Source organism: Pangasianodon hypophthalmus, chromosome 7 (genome assembly GCF_027358585.1).
Source record: "Pangasianodon hypophthalmus isolate fPanHyp1 chromosome 7, fPanHyp1.pri, whole genome shotgun sequence".
Lineage (NCBI taxonomy): Eukaryota > Metazoa > Chordata > Actinopteri > Siluriformes > Pangasiidae > Pangasianodon > Pangasianodon hypophthalmus.
The window spans coordinates 5,055,496-5,082,612 of NC_069716.1; the positions used below are offsets into that span (position 1 = coordinate 5,055,496).

General features: G+C 38.6%; 1 protein-coding gene across 2 annotated transcripts in view; it reads left to right on the plus strand.

The window, feature by feature from the left end:
• Positions 1 to 901: 901 nt before the first annotated feature.
• The window catches only part of fstl5 (follistatin-like 5), a 137,973-nt gene continuing 111,757 nt past the window's right edge, over positions 902 to 27,117 (plus strand). The window contains exons 1-3 of one of the 2 annotated variants that reach the window (XM_053235514.1): positions 902 to 1,208; positions 18,407 to 18,545; positions 24,306 to 24,339. In XM_053235514.1, the coding sequence (XP_053091489.1) occupies positions 1,186 to 1,208; positions 18,407 to 18,545; positions 24,306 to 24,339 (196 nt within the window). In that variant the 5' untranslated portion in view covers positions 902 to 1,185. The remainder of the gene's footprint in view (positions 1,209 to 18,406; positions 18,546 to 24,305; positions 24,340 to 27,117) is intronic. The other variant, XM_053235515.1, reaches the window with a different exon arrangement.

Genomic DNA, 27,117 nt, shown 5'->3' on the forward strand with positions numbered 1-27,117 from the left:
GCTCTCTCTCTCTCCATGTGTCTCTGCCCCTCTCTCTCTCTCTCTCTGTTGTGCTCTCTCTCTATCTGTCACACATTCTCTGCCTCTCTCTCAATCTCTCTCTGCTCTCTGCCTCTCTGTCTGGAGACAGTAAAGAGCTGAACAGGGATGCTGCATTCTGTATTTCTGTGTGTCTCTCGCACGTTGTTTCTATCTCTCTCTCTCTCTGTCTTTCTATGTGGCTTTCTCTCTCACTCTCTCTCTCTCTCACTGAGATTGACCACATACCTCACTGCATTATTTAACATTTACGATTATCGCTTAATGAGTGAAACAGCAGTGTTTTTAATGACCGTGCAGCTTAGTGAAGGAACTCGTGAGTGACCTAAAGTGAAGTCAGAACCTGAGCTGGAAGAGCCGTGTGTGTGTAATGGCTTTTGCCTTGAGCGTGTGGAGGGCTGGGGTACAGGCTATTAATCAATCCACAACTTTCCTAAAATATCATTGGTACCACGTGACCACTCATATTAGACTCTCCTATACTAGACTCTCTCTCTCTCTCTCTCACACACACACACACACACACACACACACACACACACAGAAACCAACAGCACACACTAATCCCATTTCATGTTGTGTTCTTACTACATTATAGTTAATTTAAAATAATAATACAGAGAGAAAAAGTCAATACATCAATAATAATACGCTGTGTACTAACAGCTCAATCGAAGTGAGCAGGCGCGCGCGCGCACACACAAACACACACACACACACAAACACACACACATACACACAAACACACACACACACACAGATTCGCAAACAGTCGGCGCTTCTCACAGCCGTTCTCTTCCACACGCCGCCGCGTCTCTTTTGATTGGCTGACAGCGTGATTGTATGCAAATTTGCAGCGAGATGCAGCCAATCGGCGCGGGGCTGCGCTGCACCCTGAGCCCAGAGCGAGAGGTGAGGCGCTGCGTGTGCGGAGCTGTCCACTCCGCTGTGGTGCTGAAGGCAGGATAACAGTGTACACTCTGACCGAGGGAACATATCTCTGCGAACGGAATACGTCCATCTGCTAACTTCGCTTACGGATTTGTGCATGACAAGGACTTCGTGTTGAAAAAGGAAACAGGGTTCACACACACACACACATCACGCTTCAGCTGCACACTCTTTTTTTCCTCGAGATTCCGTCCGATGACCTGTACTCGGACACCCAGGTGAGTGGTTGTTTTTATTATAAACCTTTATAAACCTGTAAAAAATGTAGGACAATTGGAGTCACCACTTTTTCAGCACCTCAGTGCGCTTATTTGCCCCAAACCTAACCCTGATACATTAAACATACAGCAGCTTGAGTGACAGAAATCCAGCTGGAGCATTAAACTTAAACACCATGGACTTCACCAAGCCAAGTTTAGAAGGAGTGTTAAAAAAAACCCCAGATATTTATGCAGTGTGATAGACCAGAGTGAAGCCGTTTAATAAAGACACACAGTACAACACAGGATGTTATTTTCCCCCTGTTAATCCCTGATCCTGAGTGATGTAGGGATTAAACCCTCCTGCTGGCACAGCTCCATTCTTGTTGACAAAGGGTGGTGATTGTATTTCATTATTATTATTATTATTATTATTATTATTATTATTAGTGGGTCGTGTTGCTGCCTCGCAGCTCCAGGATTCCCAGTTCAATCCTGACTTCTGTTACTGTCTGGAGTTTCGTATGTTCTCCCTTCCATGTTCTCTGGTTCCTCCCCCAAAAACAGGTGGACTTGTGACTCAAAATTGCCCCTAGCTGTAAATGAGTGTGTCCATGCTGAACTGGTGTTCCATCCAGGGTGTATTCCCGCCTCGCACTCGTTGTTCCTGGGAAAGACCCTGGATCCACTGTGATCCTGGCCACAATAAAGCGCTTACTGAAGATGAATGGGTTATTCCGCTAGATATTATTATTATTATTATTATTATTATTATAGATCACTAAAAAGCAGAGAACAATTTCTCATCCATGCACTTTGTCAAAGTGTTTAGACACAGTAACTCTGTACAGGATGAAAGATGAGCTTGAGGTGGATTTCTGGAAGACAGTACTTTGTCTTGGCAGGAGTTTTCTACTCTATTGGTCAGTGGAGAACAGCAATTCCCCTCCATATTGGCAGCAAGATGGATTTGCATTTACTTTAGCCAGCTAGAATCTATACTTTCAATTCAGTGCAAGGTCTGAAGTCTTATATCCACTGATCTGTCTTTTCAGAGTTTCTCCCTTTGGGTCCTTATGAGATAATATTAACGTTAGACACTTTTTTTAAATGTGAATGTTCTTAATTTTTTTAAGGATTACTCCATGAAGCCCGGTGTAGTGTCTAATTCAGTTTATGCTAAGTACACAGAAAACTCACTGTGCAGTATAATTGCATTAGATAAGGCTTGTGCTTAATGTAAGTCAGCTGCTGAGTGAGATCCCAATCTCGCCTGCCTAAGAGTCTTTAAGAGACACAGATTTCCATATGAGATACACGTCACATCCACATCCACGTCCTAATCCCTTCATTGCAGGCCCTCTATTGAAGTGAGCAGTGATGGAGGCTGAAATGAAAAGGCTCTCCAGGAAGCGAGCGCGCAGAAACAAATGCTCTAATGCATTCTCCCACTCGCTCTCTCTCTCTTTTACTCACACACACACACTCACACATACACTTTCTCTTTATCCTCAGGCATGCATCAACACGCACTCATACAGATGCGCACGCACTTAAAACAATAATGCCTCAGACCAAAAATGATGTTACCCATTGAAAAGCGTCAATGATCCTGACAAGACTGAAATATGAAAAAAAAATCACGATTTGAGAAAAACTGGGGTGATTGAAGTAACAGCAGCAAAACTGGCTGTTTTCCTTACAAGCAAAGGAATCACTCTACACAAAAGAATAACTCAACCATTAAAATAAATATCCATTTACATCAGAGGTGGTCAATAGACCACAACTGGCTTGGAGTCCATACTTATTCTGTGCATTGGTGCAGAAAGAGTAACACTGGTGAAGTAGAATGATGCAAACTGAACATATAAATTGCGAATTGGAAAAAGTGAATCCCCAAGGAGTTTTTGTAACCAACAACACACAGACGTGAATTTCACTGAGGAAGCTGGTCTAACTTTATTTAGCTGGCCTTACCGTACAATCTAATGTTGCTGTCACAGGCCAAAATCACACATTGTAAATGAATTCTTTGGTCAGGAGTTAGCTTAGAAAGCACTGTGCAGCCAATTTAGTGCAATTTTCATGAAAAACAGCTGGTTCTGGCAGTGTTCAGTATATATCCCCTGAATAGTGCAGCTGAAAAGTGTTTACTCTATCATCAAGAGGTCCCAAGTCTGAATCATGATGCTGCCACAGACAGCAAATTTGGCTGTGCTTTTTGGGTGGGAGGGATGACACACTCTCTCTCCCCTGCCAATCATATCCACCCAAGACGGTCATAACAATCTGTGAGCTCAGGTATGTGGTAGAATATGGACTGCGCTTTCCTCTGAGTGTGTTATGCTGTCGTGACTGCTGGCTGCTGGGTGGAAATTGACATGTGACCAAATTGTGGAGGAGAATGGGGAAAGATCCCATCCCCACCCCAACAAAAAAATCTCTGAGTGTGACCGCTGCTACAGTGCTCATCTAAAAACCACCAATAGGAGGACGGCATAAGAGTACACGGAACAGCACAAGCTAATGGAAAGAAAACATATCCTTAAGCTCACTCTGAAGAATGTTTCTGATCAGCGTAAGCAGAATATAGTAATTTTCTTTAATCACAGGTCTATCGTTAGAGGATCTTCATTGAATAATCTGACAAGGTGAGCACGTTATCGCACAGCCTATCATACAATTCAACCAAGATTTTACTGGGATCATCTTGTAAAACGTCGCAAAGTAATAATCTTTAAAAAATGCTGCAGTTGCACCGTCTAAACTGAGAGTGAGGTGACAAAATGGCTAGAGGTCATTTAGTATCAATGGGATGCAGTGATTGGTGATAGGAAGTGGGAGGGACAAGCAACGTGAAAATTGATCAGATATTTTTTGTTACATTTTTAACCCACTATTAAATATTTTTTAGCTCCAAATATTCTGCAATTAATAAAAAAATCATTGTTGGTGATATGTGCCAAGTTGTTGATACTTGCCCTGCTTACTATAACTGTGAAGTGTTTGGTGTATCCAAATAAAATGGCGCCAAATATAAATTTCCAGCTCGTTCTGACACTAGAAAACAGTGATTTACAGTTGTTGTTGTTCTTTCGGTTGCTCCCATTAGGGGTCGCCACAACGGATCATTGGTCCACATGTTTGATTTGGCACAGATTTTACGCCAGATGCACTTCCTGACGCATCCCCAGTTCATCCGGGCTCAGGACCAGCAATGAGAGTAGACTCCCAGTGGCTGGGTTGGTTCCCTGCCCGGGAATTGAACCCAGGCAGGGAACCAACCCAGCATGGGATCCTTAGCCGCTAGACCAGCAGGGACCCAGTAAACAGTGATTTACGGTACCGATCCAATTTATCCACAAAGGATGTTCCTTCAGAATTGTATTTTTATCTATATAATAGGAACCTTTTTTTGTCCTCAAATAAATGGTTTTGGATATCTTCTTTAGCTTGCAATGTAATCTTTGTTGCCATTGAACTAGCCAGGCGTTAGCAGCGAAACCATGGCAACTGGGAGTCGCTCAAAACAGGAATGCCTACTACATATAGTGACCAACATGGACCTAACTGAGCAATGGTACCCAAAAAGTATTGCTGGTTATTATTATTATTATTATTATTATTATTATAAACGTAGAAGCTACTGATGAATTTAACATCATGCACTGATAGTATGACTGAAAATATTTCATTGGATTTCAAATGAATAAAGTTGTAAGAAGGTTATTAATAACCTTGCGTCTCAAACTAACCTTAGTGCATTTCATAAATTTCGGTTGGTGCGAAATCTCATGAATTTGCATACATGAGACTGTTTTGTAGAAGGAATTCCTGCAATAGCTTCATAAAGCAAGTAGATTAACACATCTAGGTGCCAATTATCACTCTATTAAACCTGGAGTTACTGCTTTTGGTGTGTTTTCTGAATAGTCACCAGGCTTCTGAGTAAATTCCATGAAGAATTACAGGATAGTGGGTTTATATGTACAGTATATTAGCTGCCTGTTGTGGATTTGGAAGATAAACCATATGAGCCAGTGAGTTTTGTGATTTTGCATGTTGAGAGAGAAAGTCTATGGTTGCTGTAGTTCAACAAACTTATTAAACAAAGTGAAGTGGATTTTCAGACATACTCTGTTTATTAAGCAGTGATCTTTCAGGATTAAGTGGGCTGCATGTTGGCTTCCATTGTTCTGTGTGTGTGTGTGTGTTTGTGTGTGTTGGTGCTTTTCTACTGTGATCCCAGAACCTTTTTGTACAAATAAAAAAAACAGAAGTACGCAGTATCTGGATGCGTTTGTTTTATATTTCTATCACACTCCCCAGGCCGCGTTCATTTGCATTGTTACCTGTTTTATTTTGTGGCACTCTAACAAGAAATAAAACACATGATGGCTTGCTGTTATAGGAATATAATCAACAACAGTGTGGTGTGAAGTGGCCCGACGCCACGTGGAATTACTGATACCACCTTAAAGTTGATTATTTTCCAATTACAGCTAGTGGGTGTGAGTTCAAATCTCACAGGGGTGTAAGTTCAGATCCCACCTATGGAGTTTGCATGTTCTCCCCATGCCTTGGGGGTTTCCTCCAAAGACATGCATTGTACGCTGATTGGCATTTCAAAATTGTCTGTAGTATGTGTGTGTGTGTAAGCAGTTGTGCCCTGGAACTGGTTGCCACCCCATCCAGGGTGTCCCCTGCCTTGTGCCCCGAGTCCCCTGGAATAGGCTCCAGGCTCCCCCACTACTCTGTGTAGAATAAGCTATACAGGGAACGGATGGATGGATGGATTTGCTTTGCAGCTGCAACTACTCTCACAGCTCCTGTTATAGAAAATGAAACCTTCTGAACAATCAGATTTGAGAATTCAACAAGGCTGTGGTATAACATTCATGAATATATCGTAAGTTTCTAAACAGCAGTGGTCACACATAGAGATAAAGTTCACAGCTGTGAGTCTATTTATGTCACTGTCATGAATGACTATTTTGCAGCTCATGGTCTGTTGGTTTCAGTTTTTTTATGGCAGCACAGGTCATTCTGTGAAGCTCACAAATAAATAACTGTCAACATTCAGTACCACAAGCAGAGTAGTCCTGGACATAGACAAAATATGACCCTACCTGCTGTTTGACTATAAATTTTGACAGTTTTTGGACAAATATTATATTTACATGTATTTATAGTGGTAAATAAGTGTGCATGAATGGATGGTGTATTTATTATTGATGAAAATGGACAATGATTTCAATCACACATTGCTCTGCATCATGGCAGTGTACATGTATATCAGTTGTTTGACAACATTTTAAATTCTGTTGAAATACTAATGACCTCTTTTCAGTGAATGATTTTTAAACATGTAGCTATGTAACAGATATAAGCTGATGTTCCACTGATTTGCTCACCGTTCTACATGTTGTGCAATTGTACGGCAGTGTGCTCACTTCCTCGTTTAGCTCAGTAGAGTTATTATTGCACCTAGTGGTCAAAAATGGGAATTGCAACAAATGCTAATAGAGGCCCATTGGGGTAGGTATCATGCTGCCCCTTGCTCACTCTAAGAACATTTTCAGTGGAGGAGTAGGAGGAATGGACAAGATGGTTAATGAGAGGGAGTGGGGATTGGCACCACAGGTGAAGATGTAGTGTGGCTAAGCCGACCTATGTACTTTCAGGTCTGCAGAAAAGTACTTACTCCAGAGAAGGAACTGCACAGGCTCCTATAGCTCAGGAACTAAAATCAGTTCAGGTTCTTCCAGTGAAAATGTTCTTGAAAAAGTTCCTATAATGGAAATGCCCCTGTGATTATGGTGTCAGTGTAGAACTTGCAACATTCTTTGGTTGTTGGTTGAGTTTCTCTCCCCATCTCTCTCCATCTGTCTTTCCTTCTCTTTTAGTACTGAAGATGTGTCTGTCACTGCAGCGTGAACACATCCTTGCCAAGTAGTCCAGTCATCCATTGCATTTTAATGGGCACAGGTTGCAGCTGACTGCATGTCATAGCACCCATCCTGCACCACAGCACACACAACTTTGGACACTCTTACATCTGTTGCATAACACAGCAGCTCAGATTTCCTCTTTAATCAACCATTAAAGGGAAAATCCACCCTGAAAATCCACCCATGGCATCCATGATTCATTTTGTAATAAAATTCTGAGTTGACTTTTTTAGTTTCCTACATAACCCACAATGCCAGTGTGCTGACAGCGGCCCCAGTAGGATTCAGCTCTCCCTTCACCTCTACATAAAGAGAGTGATGCAGCGGCACTTTAGTATTTTAGCCTTTCTCTCTCACCTCCCTTTCTGTCCAGATCTCTCATCTCCTCATCTGTACACTCTGCTCATACTTCCAAAGCTTTAATTTTCATGCTAATACCTCCGTCAACAACATCACACTCGTCATCTCATAGATCGCTACATTGAGGCATGTTGATTCCTTCTACATTGAGGATTCTACATTCTACGTCAGATTTCTCATCAATCTTTAAAAAAAACAGCAATGTAACTGTGCTAGCAATCACGATGTCTCCCTGTGATATCACTGCTATAGACAACAGCACACATCACAAATATTTCAGTGTAAATGTATTTAATCCGTTTCCAGGTGGAGTTTTTCCTTAAACTGGTCACTCCCACCATCTATTAACCATTAGCGGACATCAGATCTAAACCAGTAATATAATCTGTAACCCATAAGTCAGTCTAATTAATGCTTTAGGCTGCCATGGAAGCTCTGATTGTATTACTATTCTATTGTATAATATTTCTTGTCTGTTTTCCTCGGAAATGTGACTATCTGACAAGAATGTCACCGGGATTAAAGCTTTCGCTTGTCTCGGAGAGAGAGCAGATGCAGAGGAGTTCTGTCACTCTGCCACCAGGTATTGCATGTATATTTCATAGCAGCTGGTATTTTTTCTGTTTTTTTTTTTAGTGCTAGATCTGGAGCGGTGGAGCAGAGAATGATCAAAGCCATCAAAGTCTGGAGAGGTTAAAAAATGAGCTTCAGCACTACTGAAGTGATTAGCCGACCTCTAATGTCTGTCCTGTCTCTCTCTTTGATTGCGAATGAAACAATTTCAGCAGCTTTAGCACTTTGGTCACATGACTTATATGACCTACCATAGAGGCATATAAATGATAGAATTTGTGCACAGTGCAGCCTATGTAGTAGCTGATTGGGGTTAAATATGGGATAAAATTCAAGGTTGGACAAAATACGTCACCTTGAGAGAGCTGAGACTTATTTCTCATAATGCTCCAGTCCCTGTTGTCTTTTTATCTCATCTACGTTTCAAAAGCGCAAGGAGTTCATTAGTTTGGAGTTTGGCGGAATCCCTAGACCCAAAGGAACACCTCTTTTTGTTGCTCTCGTTGATCGCTGCGTATTACCCAGCGTGCCAGGGCAGGCGTGATGAGTGAGACTGAGCTGTGAGCCGCTGATTTGGGCGAACACCTCTGGGATTTGCGTAAACACTGAGGGAGAGACGTTTTCTCCTTGAGCCGGGGTTTGATTTGGCTGTGTTCTGATTCCAGAGAGACTCGACTCCTTTTATTGCAAAAACATTGCGGCGTGAAGTCACGCTCTGTTTAACAATAATACCACGTCTGTTCTGTGTTCCCTTTCTGCCTGAATCGCTTCACTTCAGAAATTCATTTAAATGCAGTTTGTGTTCTTGACTCGGATGAGAAATTCACTCCTTTAATAAGTGAATCATCTTGGAGCTGGATTAGCATGTTGAACATGTAACTTTGATGGAGTTGACATTGTGTAGCCGATGGAAGACGCTGGACAAGAGAAAAGGATTTTTTTGTGGGATAAAACATGCAGTATGCTTCAGGGGGAAATCCAGATGAAGATTTAGATCCCTGTTGAGTAGACCAGTGGTCACAGTGGTGAGAAAAACTCCCTGAGACTACGTAAGGAAGAAACCTTGAGAGGACTCAAAAGGGAACCCATTGTCTTCTGGGTGATACCGGTTTAATATAGTGGGATTAAGAAAAACAGTACTAAGTGTGTGGAAAGTTTGATGAACACAGAACAGTCTTCATGATTACAGCAGCAATCCATAGGTACAAATCTACAGAATCCATGTGAGACATGGTCATAAACTGTATTTGGGAAGTGTAAATCTTTAGGGAATACATCTGGGATGAACCACATCTGAAGAAAGTGAGTCACAAGAGAAGAAGCTTCAAGCAAAAGTAACAAAATGGGTTTTATATATATATATATATAAGCTAAGCATTCTGTGTGAGAGAAAAAAAACTTAAATTAAATCAATATTTGTTGTTACTACCCTTTGCATTTAAACTTGGTTCCTCTTGTAGTTCTCTAAGTTCTCCATGTGCCTATGCATCTGTCATTAGAACAATATCTCAAGAATGAGTGCCTGAATGTTTGTAGGATTTATATTGAATTATATTCATTATAACCAGCAGATTAACTGATTCAATTTTGGAATTGATTCAAACAGGGTCAAGGTCACAGCAAGGTCAAATCTCTGAAATAGTTTTTCTTCAATAGCTTCCTTCCTTTTTCAAGTATATTTTATGGATATTTGAGTCGTACACATTAGTAACAAGAAGGACTAGACTTGGTGGCGGAAACATCTCAGGTGAGACTGTTGCTGTCTTGTTCTGCTTGTTTTTAATCCTGAGTATAACTAGTCTGCTACATTCTTCAACAAAATACAAAACTTTTTTCCTGTTTTTTTTTTTAAGCAAACATTTGAAAATGTAAAATTTGTACTGACACTAAAACGCAGATACAACTGTAAAAATGTAAAAAAAAAAATAAAAAAAAAGCAAATCCCCAAAACTTTATGATTAAGAAAATGGGACTCTTAGACACAAGAGTGTAAGTTAATGTTGATGTTACACAATATTAGTATCAACCTTAAGACAAATATATGTGGTGTGCTGTAAGTGCTTAATTAGAGTGATCCAGCCTTTTCCAGTTAGATTTTTTTTCCAATGAAATAAAAACATACAAATTCAGACATATTTCTCTGTTTACTTACACCTATTTCTTACTTACATTTTCTAATTCTACAGAATTTAACTTCACACAAATTCTTGGGTGTACAAAAACAAAAATTACAATTCTGTAAAAGCAGAGATATGAAAAACCCACACTTGGCCAAATCTCCAGTTCATTTATCTGTGATCGTATACTCTTACCTGCACAGCATTTGGAGTCAGGGATATTCATGGGCCAGGATTAGGATTAGGATTAAGCTCCTGTTTTAATCTGGCTAAAGAACCAGGACATGTGATCACATGATGATCAGCAGGTGTGTTGTCCTTCATATAAAACATTTGTGCTGGTCACATGCTGGATAAATGTCAAAACCTTTAAATATAAAATGTAAAAAAAAAATGATTATATAACCTGATATAAGCAGTAATAAGTTTCATGTTTACTGAGTACAATAAATAATAAATAATAAACCTGCTAACTGTATGTGGTGAATAATTAGTGTTTTGTCTAGTTTGTACCTTTATTGCTAAAAGAATGAAAGTATCCACATCCATACATTTAGCAGGATGTTAGATGGCATAAAATAATAAAAAGGAACTTTCAAAAAAAAAAACCATTAAAATATGATATTAAGAAATCATCCAAAAGACCAAAGAAGTGATTGTATTTTATGACACATTGTGATAGTGATTATCTGATATGACCATATGAACACAAATTTAAAAAAAGAAAATTATTCATATTCATTTGAACTTTGTGACTAAGAAAATCGTTTACAATTTTCTTTTACAATGTAACAAAATCATCCAGAAGAACTTATAAATTGTAACTGATACCATCTGATATGAACACAATCTAAAAGAAAATTAGTATGAGAGATTAAAAACTCCTGTGAAATTCATATGATTAATTTGTACCAACTAGAAAAATCAGGCAGAGAGAGATCCTAGTATACATCAGTGTATGAGACAGTTTTATTTCTTTATTTCTTTTAAAATTTTGCTTTACTGTTATTTTTTTTCCACAGGTGCACCATGAAATAGTAAGAAAATAGCAAGACAAAAATCCTGGGACTGCTATTTAAATATAAACAGTGCCTCCATTTTTACCAGCCAAAAACTCTACAGCCCCACCCACTTGATTTCTACTGGCTTATAAGACCAAAGTTCAGGAAAAGCTCAGGTTTGGGTCCAGGTTCACCTCAATAAAGGCACCATGAAGGAAAAAGTAACCACTAGAAAATGCACTCTTTCACATCCCATGTCCTTTCCCCTTCGGTGAATTGTCTTTTCCGCGGGGTGAATTTTATTCCTGTTTGGTCTGATTAAAAAAAGATAGAAAAGCTTAGTTTTCAGGTTGCTCCTGAATCGTTGTAGAGCGAGGGGTCAAAATTGTAAATGCCATGGCTAAACTGTAAATGTTGGCACCTCTGTAAAGCCCCCCCCCCAAAAAAAAATCCTTCCTAGGTGATAATTTCCTGTTGACTAAAAAAAAAATTAGAGTGTTCTACCTCTGTAAATATGCCTAAGTGTCTGTCAAGCATGAGAAGAAAGCTGCTATTTAAAGAAAATGGCAATCTAGCACACACCTTAAATGATAGGTATAATTTTGTGATTGTGTAGCAGATTGCTTCGGTGTTTATTTCCTCATATCACTGCAACGTTTTCTGATAATAAAGCTCTCTCATTTAGTGGCTTATTATGCATGAATGTGATATCGAAGTGTTCCCTTGCTCTCATGATAAGGAAAAATGAGCACATTGTTTTTCTCTGACAGATAACAGAATAGGTCAAAAAGTAACGCCAGATTCATGGAACAAGGACAGAACCTGTGGCCATGTCTATATCTGAGGCACTGTAGGACAGGTATGCAGATTTGGGTTTAAAATTAGTAGAAAGGCATTAAAACTGTGGCTATACAGTACAAGGCAATATCAAATGAATAAAGCCATATACTCTATGACTTAAAAAGAATGAGAATAAATAAAACTGCAATGCAGGATTCTAAAGGAGCCATCTAACGGAGCCATCTTCTTTCATCTTGTTTCATCAATAAAGCAGACTGGATCCTCTAAATAGAAATATGAGAAACACAAAAGCATATTTAATGTATAAAAAACAGGTTAATTTACAGTTTAAATGAGAGAATGTGTCATTTAACAAATCAATGGATTTGGTGTAATTTACACTTCAAACGTTTGAGTTTATCAGCTGCTCCCTGAAGAATGGCTTGACTATTGAGTTCCTCGGAACCTTTATTCTATTACTCTTTTTCATTTGAGCTTTTGTTATTGTTGTCACTACACTGATGCTAATGTTTTGACTATTTGTGATTGCGAGGTTTGCCAGCGTAGCATCAAAAACAAAAGTCAGGGCTTTTCCACATGTAAATATAGTACAATTATTTCAAAAAATAAGTTGATTCATTTACATTGCCATATATCTGTCAAATCATTCATCTGTTACCTAATGTGTGCACCTGTTTCTTTGTTTTTTGTTGTTTCGTCCTCTGTCTGTTTTCATGTTTGGGTTATGGATTATCCTGGTTCGTTGTTGTTGCTGTCTGTGCTGTGACCCTGGCTTTGATAATGATTACAGGATTTGCCCTAATAAACAAGAGTTTAAACACTGCATTCTCTAAATCCTACAATCTTATAGGTTTCCTACAATCCTACAATCTTTAGGTTTCAATCTAAAAAGAATTCAAATTGTTAATAGAGAAATAAGGAGGCTAAACTGAAACAAAATTTGTAAAAAATCCATACAGCCCCAGGATGTGGTCCATAGCAAAACCAAAACAATTAGGGGAAGTGCAGGACAAACTTCAGCTATGACCAAGGCAGTGATGTGGAGAAAACAGGAAGTAAACAGGAAACGTTCATGATTATGACCTACAGCCAGCCGAACCCTTCTTTTATGAATCCCATAATGCCTATGTAAAGTTCAGAGCAATAAATCATTTTTATTAAGCTGCATTTTGAACTTTAGTTACAGTCTAGTGTTTTATTAACATTTTGCAAACTTGAACCAGATTTATGTGGAACTTGTTTGAGGCTTAGAAACAACTAAAGGTAAATAAGAATGGCAGACATGGCAGGTGCTGTCTGTTATTTTAGACTGCTACCAAATTATACTGATCACCAGTTCCTCAAAGTGGTGAGTCAGTTGAAAAAGTGCTGCACGCTGACATACACCAACCATACACAATCTATATCCAGGTGTTTAGAGCCAAATCAATGCTAATAGTGGTCACACTGTCTGAGCCAGCAGGACAAAGGGTGACCTTGGTGTCTAAGAACGCTCATCGATCTAATGTAAGTGCAACTCTAAAAGCGCAGAGGTTCATGGAAAGTTCAGAGTACTTCACTGAATAATAAATGAACTCAGATAACATATGTTTCTGTTTTTATCCTTTTAGCCCAAATATAAAGACTCACAAATCTGACTTTAGGACCTGCAGTAGGACCTTGAAACTTGTGTGTCAGTTGCATACAGATTATTTGATCACAGAACTGAGTGGAGTTTAAATTTTACAAGAAAGTTGTGAATAAATTGCTGCTATTGCCAGTGGCACTGCGGTATTCCAAGCAGCAGGAATGGTCTGTTTTTTGCTACATATTTATATACATTTAGATAGTTTGATGATAGAAAGTTTACATTGGCAAAATTAATCTATTATCTCTAATTTAACTGGATGTCACTGTCAAAAAAAACTAAGAAGGAGCAAGACTCTTGATTATACCTGGTACTTTCATACATTTGAATCTGGATTGTATTTGATTTTTTTTTACATTTATGCTTCTTCTTTTTTTTTAACAGTTTCCTGTATATACTTCATCCCTATTTTGCTCTTTTTGGTTGTGAGTTCTTGGAAGGCATAATGTGACACACTCACTGGCAGCTAAGTTAGTGCCGTTGATACCAAAGACAGCTGAAGACAACATTCTGTCAGAAAATTGAAATTAAAATCTCAGAGTGTGGTGACCACTGCTACAACACTCATCTAAAAGCTACTAACAGAAAGATGGAATAGGATGACATTAAACTCATGGAACAGCCACAAATACAGTAGTAGCAATAATGAAAGGTAAATGAAACATCCTAATGAAAAAACAACATCCATATTACCATTATTTCTGCAACCACATATTCTGTCTGAAGACATAAGCAGAATGTCGTAATTTTCTTTAATCATATGTCTATCTTTATCTTCATATAATCTTTATATAATCTGACATGGAGAACGCAGTGGTGCGCAGTCTGTTAAAGAATTCAGGCAATATTTTAATGAAATCATCTTGTACAGTGTAACAAGTAATAATATTATAAGAGCGCAGTCTAAATTCTGATTTAGCTCGATAGAAATCAGATTTCTGTCTCAATTCACCTGCAATATATTCGACCACTGTGGTGTTCTTGTGATGTTACTCATTCGGCTGTTTTATGCAAACTGTTGTTGCTGCATCTGAAATCCTAAATTTCCTAAAGGCATCCGCTTCCTCAGTTTGTGGAAACATTACCCTGAAATGTCTCATGTCATCTATTTTTCCAGAACAAACCTTGCTTACAGTCAGGAATAAAGGTTGTGGCAAAAAAAAGAAAAAAGAAAGAGATAGCACAAAGCAGACACGACAGGTCTATTTGTTTTCTATCAACTTCCATTTGTGTTAATGTTAAACTAGATGAACTTGACACAAAGATAAATTAATCACTACAATATTCTAATTATTTTATTGCAATATCATGTCCATTCTCATTCAAGTTAACTGTTTTTTTTTTTTATCCAGGCAAATGATATTGGTGTTTGGTCTGAACTGCTCCTGGCTTGCAGTAGAAATCAATCGGCCAATTTATTTATTGGAGAAAGGAAAGAAAAACTCCCTTAACAGAGTTGAAATGACATATTTGTTTAAATTTATTGGAATGACTATTAGCTGCTATCACATACAGTAAATGATAACATACAGGTAACCTTCTAACATAACTAACTTGTCTCATGGATATTCTATAACAGTAAATGTGACTAATACGGATAAAAAAAGTATGATGTGTCATTCTGTAATTCATAAAAAATGTAAGGGTTAGAAAATTGTTATGATATAAGAGGAACAAAACAATTTGTGATGTGCTGTTAGAGGAAAATAATCAACGTTGGAGTAATAAGAGTAACTCCACTTCCTGTTATTGATTATTTTTCCATAGCAGCACATCCTGGTATTATTTATTCCTTACATATTGCCTCAGTAATTATACTCCTATTACAGCTGGAGACTTGTCAAGATTCTGTAGGATTCTAGCTAATTCTTGAGCAGAATTTAGAAAATCTTTCTGGCATATGCTGCATGACATTGAAGTCTTGGCCTCAAAAAGGATTTAATGGTTTGGTCTCAATCTTGACTTGGTCTGATTCTCATTTGCACTCAACCTTGACACTCTTAAGACTTAATCTTGACTCGATCTCAGCTAGTCTTGGTCTTGGATTTGTTTTGGACTTGGTGGTCTTGACTACAGTCTTAATTATATATGGTATATGAGGAGGAAAAAAAACAACTTTTGGACTCATTAATGATGGAAACTACAAAATTCTGTTTGAAAAATAATATGAGTTTTACTAGATCTTGATCAAACTCATTCCATGTCTTAGAAGATTTCTGAATACTGGTGCGCTTAGAAAAACCCTTAGCCTGGGGCTGCAATGCCTGCTGGGATCCTGTCAGCATGTGATTCATTGTGTACATCGTGGGTGATAGATACGTCTCATTTAAAAGTCAGTGCCAAAGAGCTTTACCATGCCATGGCCGATTTATGGCCACAAGATGAAGTTATGATGACTGTCCCTATAGTCGGAGTAACAGCTTTTCAATCTTGTCCTCTTCCCTGTCCCTGTTCCTCCGCTCTACTCTCTCCTTCCCTTCCTTTCTCTTGCCAGTCGTTTCCCCTGAGAGCATTCACTATCAGAGTCTGAAATATGTGGACTGAATCCTAAGCTTGGACAGATACAGGGGGCTCAGATTTTACCCAAATTCTGCCTGTCTGAACATCGGAAACGAGCAATACACACAACTTAACTAGCGCAACATAACAAGACCATCATAAACTGGTTTATTGGTACTACATACTGCTAGTTATGCTGTTTACTTTCAAATGCTTGTTTTTTAATGCTGAAAATACACGAAGATGCAAGAATAATGAATTGCTGAAACGAAAACAATTATCACAGTGCTGAACAGCTACGAGCTAGAAAGAGCTATGGAAGAGTCTTGCTTATTAAACTGAGGGACAACTTATAATAAAGTAACACAGTGGGGCAACTTATAACAAAGCAAACTCTTCTGACCTAGAAACGGAAGCTATTAAACATCCTGATACACCTGCCAGGTGACACTGTTCTGCTTAGCACAAGTGCTTTTGGAGCCAACTTCTTATTTTAGATTTGCATTTCAAGATATAAAGCATTTCTAGTCCAACATTAGAGTTACTTTGTGTACAATGACTTTCTGGTTCATCAGTACCACTTTAATAGGAACACCTAGAATCATGTGGCAGCAGCGCAATACAAAAAATCCTGCAGATACAGGTCAAGAGATTCAGTTCATTCCCACATCATACAGAATGGAGAAAAAATGTCAGACACACTGAGCATGGACCATTGAAGATTGGAAAAACATCATAACGATTGGAGTTTGGGTGTATCTCTTCACAGTGTAGCCTCAGACTCCTGTCTGAAAGAAGTGCAACCCGATGTGGTGTTCTGCTGTTTAGCCCATCCACCTCAATGTTCAACATTCAGTTGTCCATTTTGAGATGCTTTTCTACTCGCCACGGTTGTAAAGAGTGATTGTTTGAGTTTACCGTAGCCTTCCTGTCAGCTCGAACCCGTCTGGCCATTCTCCACTGATATCTCCCATCAACAACCTTTCTCATCAACTCTAGAGACTCTTGTGAGTCTTAAGTCTGTAGCAGACTGGTACAGGATTTGTAGGATTGTCACGTATTTGGTTGTGTCTGTTGACAGGTTTCCAACTCCCTGCTGATAAACAGCATCTGCACAACATGACGCCACCACCATGCTTCACTGCTGGGATGTAATGAGTAGTGTTGAGTTTCCACCAAAACCCACGCTTTGTACCAAGGACAAAAAGGAAAATTTTCATTTCATCAGACCAAAGTAGATTTGTCCACTTTTGCCGAGTTGCCACTTCTCCTCTCTGAGCTGTGGGTCTCTCCAGCTCTTTCAGAGTTACCCTTAGTCTCGTGTTTGCTTGTTTGAATAATGATCTCCATCACCGTTGTGCTGTATTCTTCACTTTTTTTTTTAAATAATACATTTCCATGGGATTCAAAGATAGGGATTTTTTTTAAATAACCAAACCTTGATTGATACTTTTCCAGAAAAGTGCCCTGGATTATTTATTGGATTATATTTTTAGTAGTTCCTTGCATGTTTTTTTTTTTGTTTTTTTTTTATGATGCTGTTTATTTTGGTATGTTCTCTGACCCTTAAACCCCTGGACCATCCCAGTGCAGATGTGTTTACACTGAGATCATGTGACACATTAGTTGCACACCATTCAGTTGGACTCCATTCAGCTAATTACATGACTTCTGATGACATTATTATATTATTATATAACATATGATTTACTTTGCATATGTATACAGCACCTTCAAAGTCTAAATGCCATGCCATGATAGAAAGCACTAAATTACACAAAGTGTGTTATGCTTAATATTTTTAGAATTGATGTCAATGTCGATATTTATTTCCCATTGATATTATGTAAAAGGAATAGTAGAGATGTGGGTGTGGTTAAATAATATTAGTGCAGAAGGTGACCTACAGAGCAGTCAAATCAAAGTTTGATTTGTTGTTATACATCACGTGCTTGTGACAGAGCGTTAGTCTTCGATATAGAAGATGTTGCAGATGTTTCTTTTGAGACTGGGCTGTGTATCACCCTTTTCACTTCCTTTTAATCTTTCTTCCTTTACAAGACCTCTGTTTCCTTAATTAATTTGAGACAGACTGAATCTTGCGTGTGGGTTTTATACTGACAGTATTAGTTTAAAGCCGCTGCAGATTGGCAGTTCCTGTTGTCTGCTCCAATCACCTCAATCCTGATACACCATCCCGAGCTAAACAGTGATTAAACTCATGATGCTTTAGAGACCCCATATCTGCTATTGCTCTAATTTATTTGTGATTGTTTTTCCACAGGAAAGAGCCAATGAGAGGCTCCGGAAGTTACTGGATGGCCATCCTGCTCTTCGGCAGCATCCTTGCTGCAGAGGCACGGCCCAGCACGGATACACTCACTCCTCCGGACTATCGACCGCTTGTTAGATTCCGACACAAGGTATCGATCTTTCCTGTTCTATTAGGCCTCTCTTAACAATATGAGAGCACTGCCTCAGCGAATATGAAGCTAATTAGTGAGCAAGTCAACAGCACATCGAGCAAGCTTTTGATTTCTGTGCTTCTGGGGAAGATAGGATTTATAGTGCAGCCCTTTTCCAGTGGACCTGACACCAAACCCATATTATGATATACTGGATCAGTGTTAGATGTAACAAAGTGTAGAGGGTTGAGTCGTAGGTGGCAAGTTCTAACCTTCTATCCGCAATCAACGTGGTGCCGCCCAGTGCCGTTGCGTAATTGCACATTTATTGACTGACTCCAACAGCAGGGGTTTGATATTGTGTGTGCACTCAATCACACACAATCAAGGCGTCGAGACAGGCCTTTTGTTTTCCTAACGAGCTCTTCCTGTTTCCCATGTTCCTCTCACTGCGGGAACCTCACATTATATAATGGATCAATTAAACTCTGACGGAGGCACCAAGGCAGGCCATGGGCTCAGGGCAGAAGAGGTCGACTCTGTCACAGCTGAGCCAATGAAACTATAAAACAAAGCCTGTTGATGTCTCCTTGAGGGAACAAAAACTCTGTTTCAGACTTTAAAAAAAAGGATTTAAAAAAAACAGAACAAGGCTCTGCAGGCGAACTTCATCAATTTCTTCCTGACAGTCTTGTTTCAGAAAGCCAAATTAGACCTGTTAACTAATTAATTATTGGCAAGGGTTTAATTTGGACTTGCGAATCAATATTGACTCAAAATTGCCAATAGGTTGAATGAAACTAAAAGAAATAAACATGATAATATAAATAATGGCATACAGCATTTCAGTATGGGGGCACATGAATTCACTGATGTACGTATTAATAGTAAATATATAGCAGGTTAGCTTAGCAAAACTAGCTTTATTTAATATTCTTATTCTTAACTTTGTCTTTGTCAAGTCTAAGACATGTCCAAGACCAGGACTAGATGAGATCAAGTCAAAACCATATCTTAAGGGGTCAAGATTGGGTTCAAATAAGAAGATTGAGGCCAAAAACCATAAAATACTTTTGAAGCCATGCTTTTACTTCAGCTAGTTGGCTTCATTGGTGCATTGTGCCAATGATTAAGCTAGGTTTTCTAGAAGAAGGAATTACTTCTTATCAAACCTTGCGAAAAGAAAAGACAAAACAAACATTATTTTAACAAACTCTCAGTTAAGAGCAAATCCCAAGATCTAGACCAAATCCAATTACAAATGCCAATAAATCTGAGACAATTAAGTCCATTTCAATACAGAAAATGGCTCAAGACTGGACTGGAGTCCAAGACTGTCCTACATGAAGTTTATCAAATTCATTTTTTTCAAATATTTTGTTCTCATTTCCTTCCCTCACTTCCTCCGAAGGAGGACATGCAAATTAAAGAAATATTTGTTTTACACGTCTTTGCTAACTCTTACCAAAGTTCTTGCCAAATGTTTATTATTCTACCTGACATTACCATCTACCTGACCTTTTATCCTGCCTGAATCTTGATCTTTTGTGCCTGGCCCAGGGCTATTTAATGATTTTGAGCTTTGGATAATGTTAATGAGTTTTATAAACCTGGGCTTTGCAAATAAATGCCAGCACATGGATTCACACCTAAACCCGTACCCTGACTATAAATAGTAGTACAATATGAAGTAGCAGTAACACCTACACACACATACATGAAGGTCATAACTTCATAAATGTGTCTCGGAAATAGAGAAAAAAAACCAGACTTAATATATTCATTAAATAAAATCGAAAGGTCGAGGAAAATTAATGACAAACTCCTTGTACTTTAAGCTACAAATTTACCTGTTTGCTCTCAGCTACATTCTTATGCATCTCAGATCAATATATCAAATACTGGATCAGGTAAAATTCTTTATATCAATATTATATATACATCTATATATCAATTTCTGTAATATTGTGATTCTTGTGATTCAGCTCCATTGTCATGACAACAATCAGCAATTACAGATGAAATTGCAGAGGTCTTTTTCTTGTGTTTGCTTGCCGAGGCACGGTTATTTGTATCCTTTGTGACTGTGAGCACTCAAAACAACAAAATTAATTAATGATTAATGCAAATCAAGGATTTTTTGTTGGTAAATGGTTCTAGCTTCTAAAAGGTTCTACTTCATTTTTTTTTAAATGGCAACTCTTTGTTGTAGGGTTCTACATATACATTAATATGCAAAAATATTAGACATACCATATTTTTTGTCTTAGATATTTATGTCCATTATCATGGAAGTAACATATTAACTAATAAACTACCTTTCAGATAAAAACTGAAGGTTAAATTTAACACAAGCAGAGAATGCCAGGAAGAGCAGTGTGGGTTTACGGAGAGGATCTTTCTGCAAGTGTCTTTAGCAGAAGAAATTGCATTTATTCATATCTGAAAATGAATTTGTGGAAGTTAATCATTTCACAGATGGACAGACAGCATTTTTAAGAACATCACAAAAGAAATGGGATGAATGTACATGCAGGAAAATCAACCTGGGCTCGAATACATCCGTTGAGATAACCGAACATCAAACCACCATCTATTGAGGATAATTAATGTGCTGTCTTTATGTGATGAGGTTTTTTTTTTAACAGCAATAATGTCATCATTAATAACAGTAAAAAGACAAGTGGAGATAGAGGGAAAGAGAAAAACAAGGAGAGATCAAGTTGTGCCTCATAAACAACCACCTCAAACACACTGCAAAGTTGGATAAGAGAGAGAGAGAGAGAGAGAATTTGTCGGAGAGATAAAGTTTAAGACATGCGTGTCTAGGCAGCTGGTGGCCAGCTCATTTTTAGTCACACCGGCCACCGGGAAAACACTGCATGACAAAATCTATCCAAGTTCTAAGCCTCCCATCATACACAATTAAATAATCTATCTAAAGAACAAAATGATTTTTTAACCAAATCAGCCACTTCTGATCCTTTTTGTCCTTCATATGACACACACACACACACACACACACACACATTCTTACACCCCAACTTCCTGTCTACTCTACATGATGGATCTCTCACTCTTTCTTTCTCTTTGTAGGAATGCTTTATTAACAGCTCTAGGCTCCCTGCATTATGCATCAACTCCATTATGCTCCCCTACAAGGAGCAAAGAAAAAGAGTGAATCAAAAAATATGAATCCTCCTCATTCTCCACACGTCCGGAACCCTACATCTGGGAAAAAAATGAATCTTCGCAGAGTAGGAGAGTATCAAATATTCATGCCACTGTCATGTCTATTCATGGTTGGCGGCTTCCAGGCTTTAATAGAAAATACCATCCACAATAATTTGGCTTTTTCTAATTCTCAGACCAGCCAGCAGTGGTTAGTATACATGAAATACCAATTGCTGCGAGATTTCCTGACGGCAATAAATTGACGGTGCTGCTATTTGAAATGGCTACGTATAAAATTGGCATGTAACATTTGCCTTTTGCCTCCCACGATGATTGCGGAAGGACTTATAGAGGCTTCTGTTAACCTTTAGAAATAGATTTCAATCTCAGAGGCCATCTTGTCAAACACGCAGTACGGATACCTGAGAGCAATGCAATACTGGCTATAAATTTGCCAAATACAGCTAACGAGCTAAAATGGATGTAAAATAAACATTAGACACAAAAATTAAAATTTTGCATTGAGTCAATAGGAGAAACGATTTATCTTTTTTCAAACATCAAACATATTCTCAATAGAACTAGATTTAAAAATATACTATATATAATATGTAATCTCTCTCTCTCTCCCTCTCTCTCTCTCTCTCTCTCTAAAAACAAAAGCTTCATTTAGTCTTCAGTTGATCTCAGTGACATGGCATGGTTGTTGATTCCAGACGGGCTGGTTTGAGTATTTCAGAAACTGTGGATCTTCTGGGATTTTCAAGTATAACAGTCTCTAGAGTTTACACAGAATGGGGCGGAAAAAAATAAAAAAATAAAAAAACATCCAATGAGCAGGTTTGTTGATGAGACAGGTCAGAGAATGACCAGACTGACTTGAGCTGGAAAGAAGGAAATCTGTTTTAACTACGTTAACCACTCTTTACAACTGTGGTGAGCAGAAAAGCATCTCACATCACAACATGCTGAAACTTGAGGCAGATGGACTACAACAATAGAAGACCACATCAGGTTCCATTCCAGTCAGGTCCTGTCTTCTGCTGTTGTAAATCTTCCACCTCAAGGTTTGATGCATTTCTGCTCACCACAGTTCCACATTCACACACCTAAAAATACTCGAAAAAAAAATACAAATACCTCGATATTTTAGGAATGTCATTGTCATTGTATGGAACGTATGGAATTGTCATTAGTCACGTTTACATGGACACTTTTTGTTTCAATCGGAATGAAATCAGTCAGATTGATTAATCCGATCGCAGTGTTTACAAGAACACTGAATAAAGTAATCGGGTTGATATACGCGTTTACATGACAGAATCTTCTGACATGCGCACAGTGCACGATTACACGTTTCCAGCCGTTCCAACACGCAGATACTAGCAGCCACTCTCTTGCCATTGCTTCTTTTTTTTCGTTTTAAAAAGCGGACTTAACATTTGCCTATTTCAGCTGCTAATTAGAAGACGACGAGCGCGTGATGTTTTGTGCGGTACTGCGTGTATTTATCAAGCAATTAAAATAAAATGCCCCTTCCCGAGCCCAGAACAAGGCGTCTGTGGTTGAGGGTCCGAAGCAAGGACCGGTGGGACAATGTCGTTTTGCACCACTTCACAGACGAGGAGTGGAAGGAGAATTTTAGGATGACACGACAGTCATTTATGACACTATGCTCCATGGTGGAGGGGAACATGGCACCTGGTGAGGCTACGGTCAGAGCCCCAATACCGCTGACAGCCGTGCGTCATACGTCATTACGTGATTTGTACGTCATTGCACATGCGCAGAACTATCTGGTTTCATTTTCAACCCGATGAAGTGTTTATATGTCCTCTCCATCGGATTAGAAAAGGTTTAAACCACCCCTTACGATCCGAATGAAATTTTAATAGGTTTTGGCCAATTCATTCCGATTGACGTGTTTACATGTGACTTTTTAGATCTGATTGTGCTTCTAGTCCAATTACGATCGGATTATTAGTGTCCATGTAAACGTAGCTATTGTAACCAACAGATGACCTGATTAGATTTCAGAATTGAGCCAAACAGGGTCAAGGTCACAGCAAGGTCAAATGTCTGAAATATTTTTTTTCAATAGCTTCCTTTCTGTTTGAATGATATTTTAAGGGTATTTCATGCACACAAATTAATAACAGGAATTATTATTGTTATTTATTAACTAGATGCCAATAATTCTGCAAAGGCACTGTACATGGCAAATGTCAGGAAGTATTCATATGATGAGACAGCAGACTAAGATAGAAAGGAAATATTTATAGGCCGAGTTTAATCACACTGTATGTTCCATAAATTCGAAATTATTACCCCCAGAGAAAAAAGCAAGCATTGATGCAGAACTAATATAGACATGCCTCTGAGAACATGATTGTTGCTGTGGGCATTTATTATTTTTTTTAACGTGACAGTGCAGGAGGACGTGTCTCAGCAGGCTGACGTCCCTGAGGTGTGTAAAGCGTGTGACACATTGAGGCGTCGATTGCGTGGTTGTGACTTGTTAGAGATCCATCGACAAGCTGTCTGGAAAGCAATACGCTACGTGACGTTTTTATGACTTTCTGTCTCTCTCTGTTCTTGTTCCAGCAGGATGGGATCCCAGAGAGTTTGCGGATTAAGGGTATGTAATGCTCCTCTCTCTCTCTCTCTCTCTCTCTCTCTCTCTTTCTCTCTCTCTCTCTTTATCCCAGTGTTGCTCACACATACACTCCAATTTGCCTTGAACATGAAATGTTAAGTGTGGCTTTGAAAATGTTCTTATTACAGAGGACACAAATGTCAAATGGCAGCACCGTTCTTCTCGGATGTTGTTTGTACAGCCACTGTTGTTGAAACATGTATAATAAATGGCTTCTTCTGCCAAGAGTGGTGAGTGTGTGAGGCGTGTGTGAGGAGTGTGTGTGTGTGTATGTGTGTGTTGATGTGCACCCCATTCCTCAACTGTGTTAGACTGTATCAATAAAATGTTGTACCAGTGGAGACCAGAAATAGCAGCGTTCATTTGCTCTGAATGGAAAAAACCCCCCCCCACACACACACACACACACACCCTGACAGATGAAGACAGTGTGAAGACAGAGTGACGACAAGAAGGAGAGAGGGAGAATCCATCACCAATACTAATCTATTGCAACCAGATGTACAGAAATATCAGACATATGGTCTTTTCTTTCCATGCACGTCCCCACTGTATTTATTAATAAATCAACTCAGAGAGAGAGGACACATATTTCTGGAATAATTTGTCCCCATCATGGTTTTCATATCTCTGGAGACCCAAGATAGTAAGATGAAGCTTCGTGAAGGACAGTGTGGTAATTAATATGTCCTAGAGGTTTGTTTAGTGATGACTTTTGCTGTAGTGAGCAAGTCCATAGTAAATAAGGGTAATTTTGAGAACGCTGGTTTTTAACGATTGATACACCCAGTTCATTTCACAGTTATGTTCTGCACATTTAGCTGATGCTTGCCAAAAAGACTTAAAATTGAGACAGGATATAATTGAACAGCTGGGGATTTGAACTCACAACCTTGCAGTCAGCCAGCCAAAGCCTTAACCAACAAGCCACCACTTCCCATCCACATCCACAAGGAAAGTTAAAAAATAAATTAAAAAAAGATATAAAACAGCATCTACGATGAAAGTAAAAAATGAATGAAAAGAAAACAGCATCATGGGCATACACATTTAATGTCTGATCAACCTATGACCTTCCAACATTTTGTTTGTTTTGGCAACAAGAACATTCATGCACACTGTAGCGTGTATACTTATAACATGTAGTTAGTAGAGATAAGGATGCATAAACTCAGCATCCTGTTTATTAAAGTGAATGTAATAATCATAATCACAGGCCATAGGAACCTGGGAAAATAAGGCTCAGTAACACACATTACAATTACACAACTTTGCAACACGACACAGGACCATCAAGGCTATAAACAGAGAACAGGTGAATAACAGTCAGGAAACAAAACAATGACCAATGATGGGGTGGAGACACATCACATGTCACAATAATGCTGCGTTCATGACCAAATGGGAACTGGGAAATTTCCAAATTAACAGTCCTTTTAAACGGCTCTCCAAATCATAATTCCTACTTGGAAATTTGGAGTTTTTCGAGAGCTCTAACCTCTCTGAGTTGCGATTTCATGACATCACTTCAAAATGGCGGTGCTCATAGTGAAATTAAAGAACAAGAAGTAACAGTGAGTTAAGCACTAACTAAATAAACAACTCTTTAATTCCAGTTTTTGTAGACAGCAACAGAAGTTTTGAACACACTAATGTGGGAAAGTAGAAAGTTCCCAGGAGTTCCCAATTGCTGTGAACACAGCACAATACTTTATAAAGTTACCGAAACATGACATTAAAATCCTTAATACAGAAAGCAGCATCCACCATCTTGGAATATTCATATTCATTCACATGACAGTCATACATCAATATATTTAAAAGGCTTCATGTTCCTTTATCTGTACTACAACACAAAACAGCATCCAGATTTTTCCTCAGTCAAAATGGTGGTCTAAAACTCAGGAAAGATGTGTTTTCAAATCTAGCATGTTAGCATGGATTAGGCCTTCTTAAGTGTGCACCTCACCCTGGTTTCTCCCAAAGAAATAAAAGGAAAAATGACTAGATAAAAAACTTCACACATACTGAATGACTTGTGCAATAACACACCTCACGCATAGCAAAAACAGGAGCGCACTGTGCCTTTTTATGTGTTATAATGACATGTACAAAGGTATAAATAGCACACCACTAGCAGTGAACAGCAAAGCAGCTCGGATCATTTAAACGCAACAGTTAAGATAAGGCTGTTGTGAGTGAAGCAATTACAAAGAATTAGCCATGCATAAACCAGGGGGAACACTGGGATAATTTAGGCTAATGCTAATAACAAAACAGGATATGGTGTGCTGAAATAAGGAGCTGTGCTGTTAATAAAGATGTAAGCAAGCTAATCTAAGGTTAAGAGTGTAAACACAATAAACATGGACAGCAGATACTACAAGTTAAGAATACATACACAAAGCAAGATAACAGGGAGTCAGAGAATCTAAGGAAGAAAGGAAGACTAATGAAAAAGGCTACAAATGGAACAGAATGGATAGAACATGAATATAGGAAGGCACAAGCCTTTGCAAAATGCTTTCGTATATGCTTTTAAACAGTCTTGATGAGCTATGGAAATGAGTAACAGGTGATCGTATTTAAACGAGGCAGCATGTGGGTAAGCGCTGCCAAGGACGGAGCTGGAATTTCACACTTTTATGCTTTCTTTTAAATGTAGTCAACTGGCCAAGATGTAGTTTTGCCCTGGAGCTGTGAGCCAAATAATAAAAGTCTATCCCTTGTAAAATTTGTACTCATATTCCTTCTTCAAAC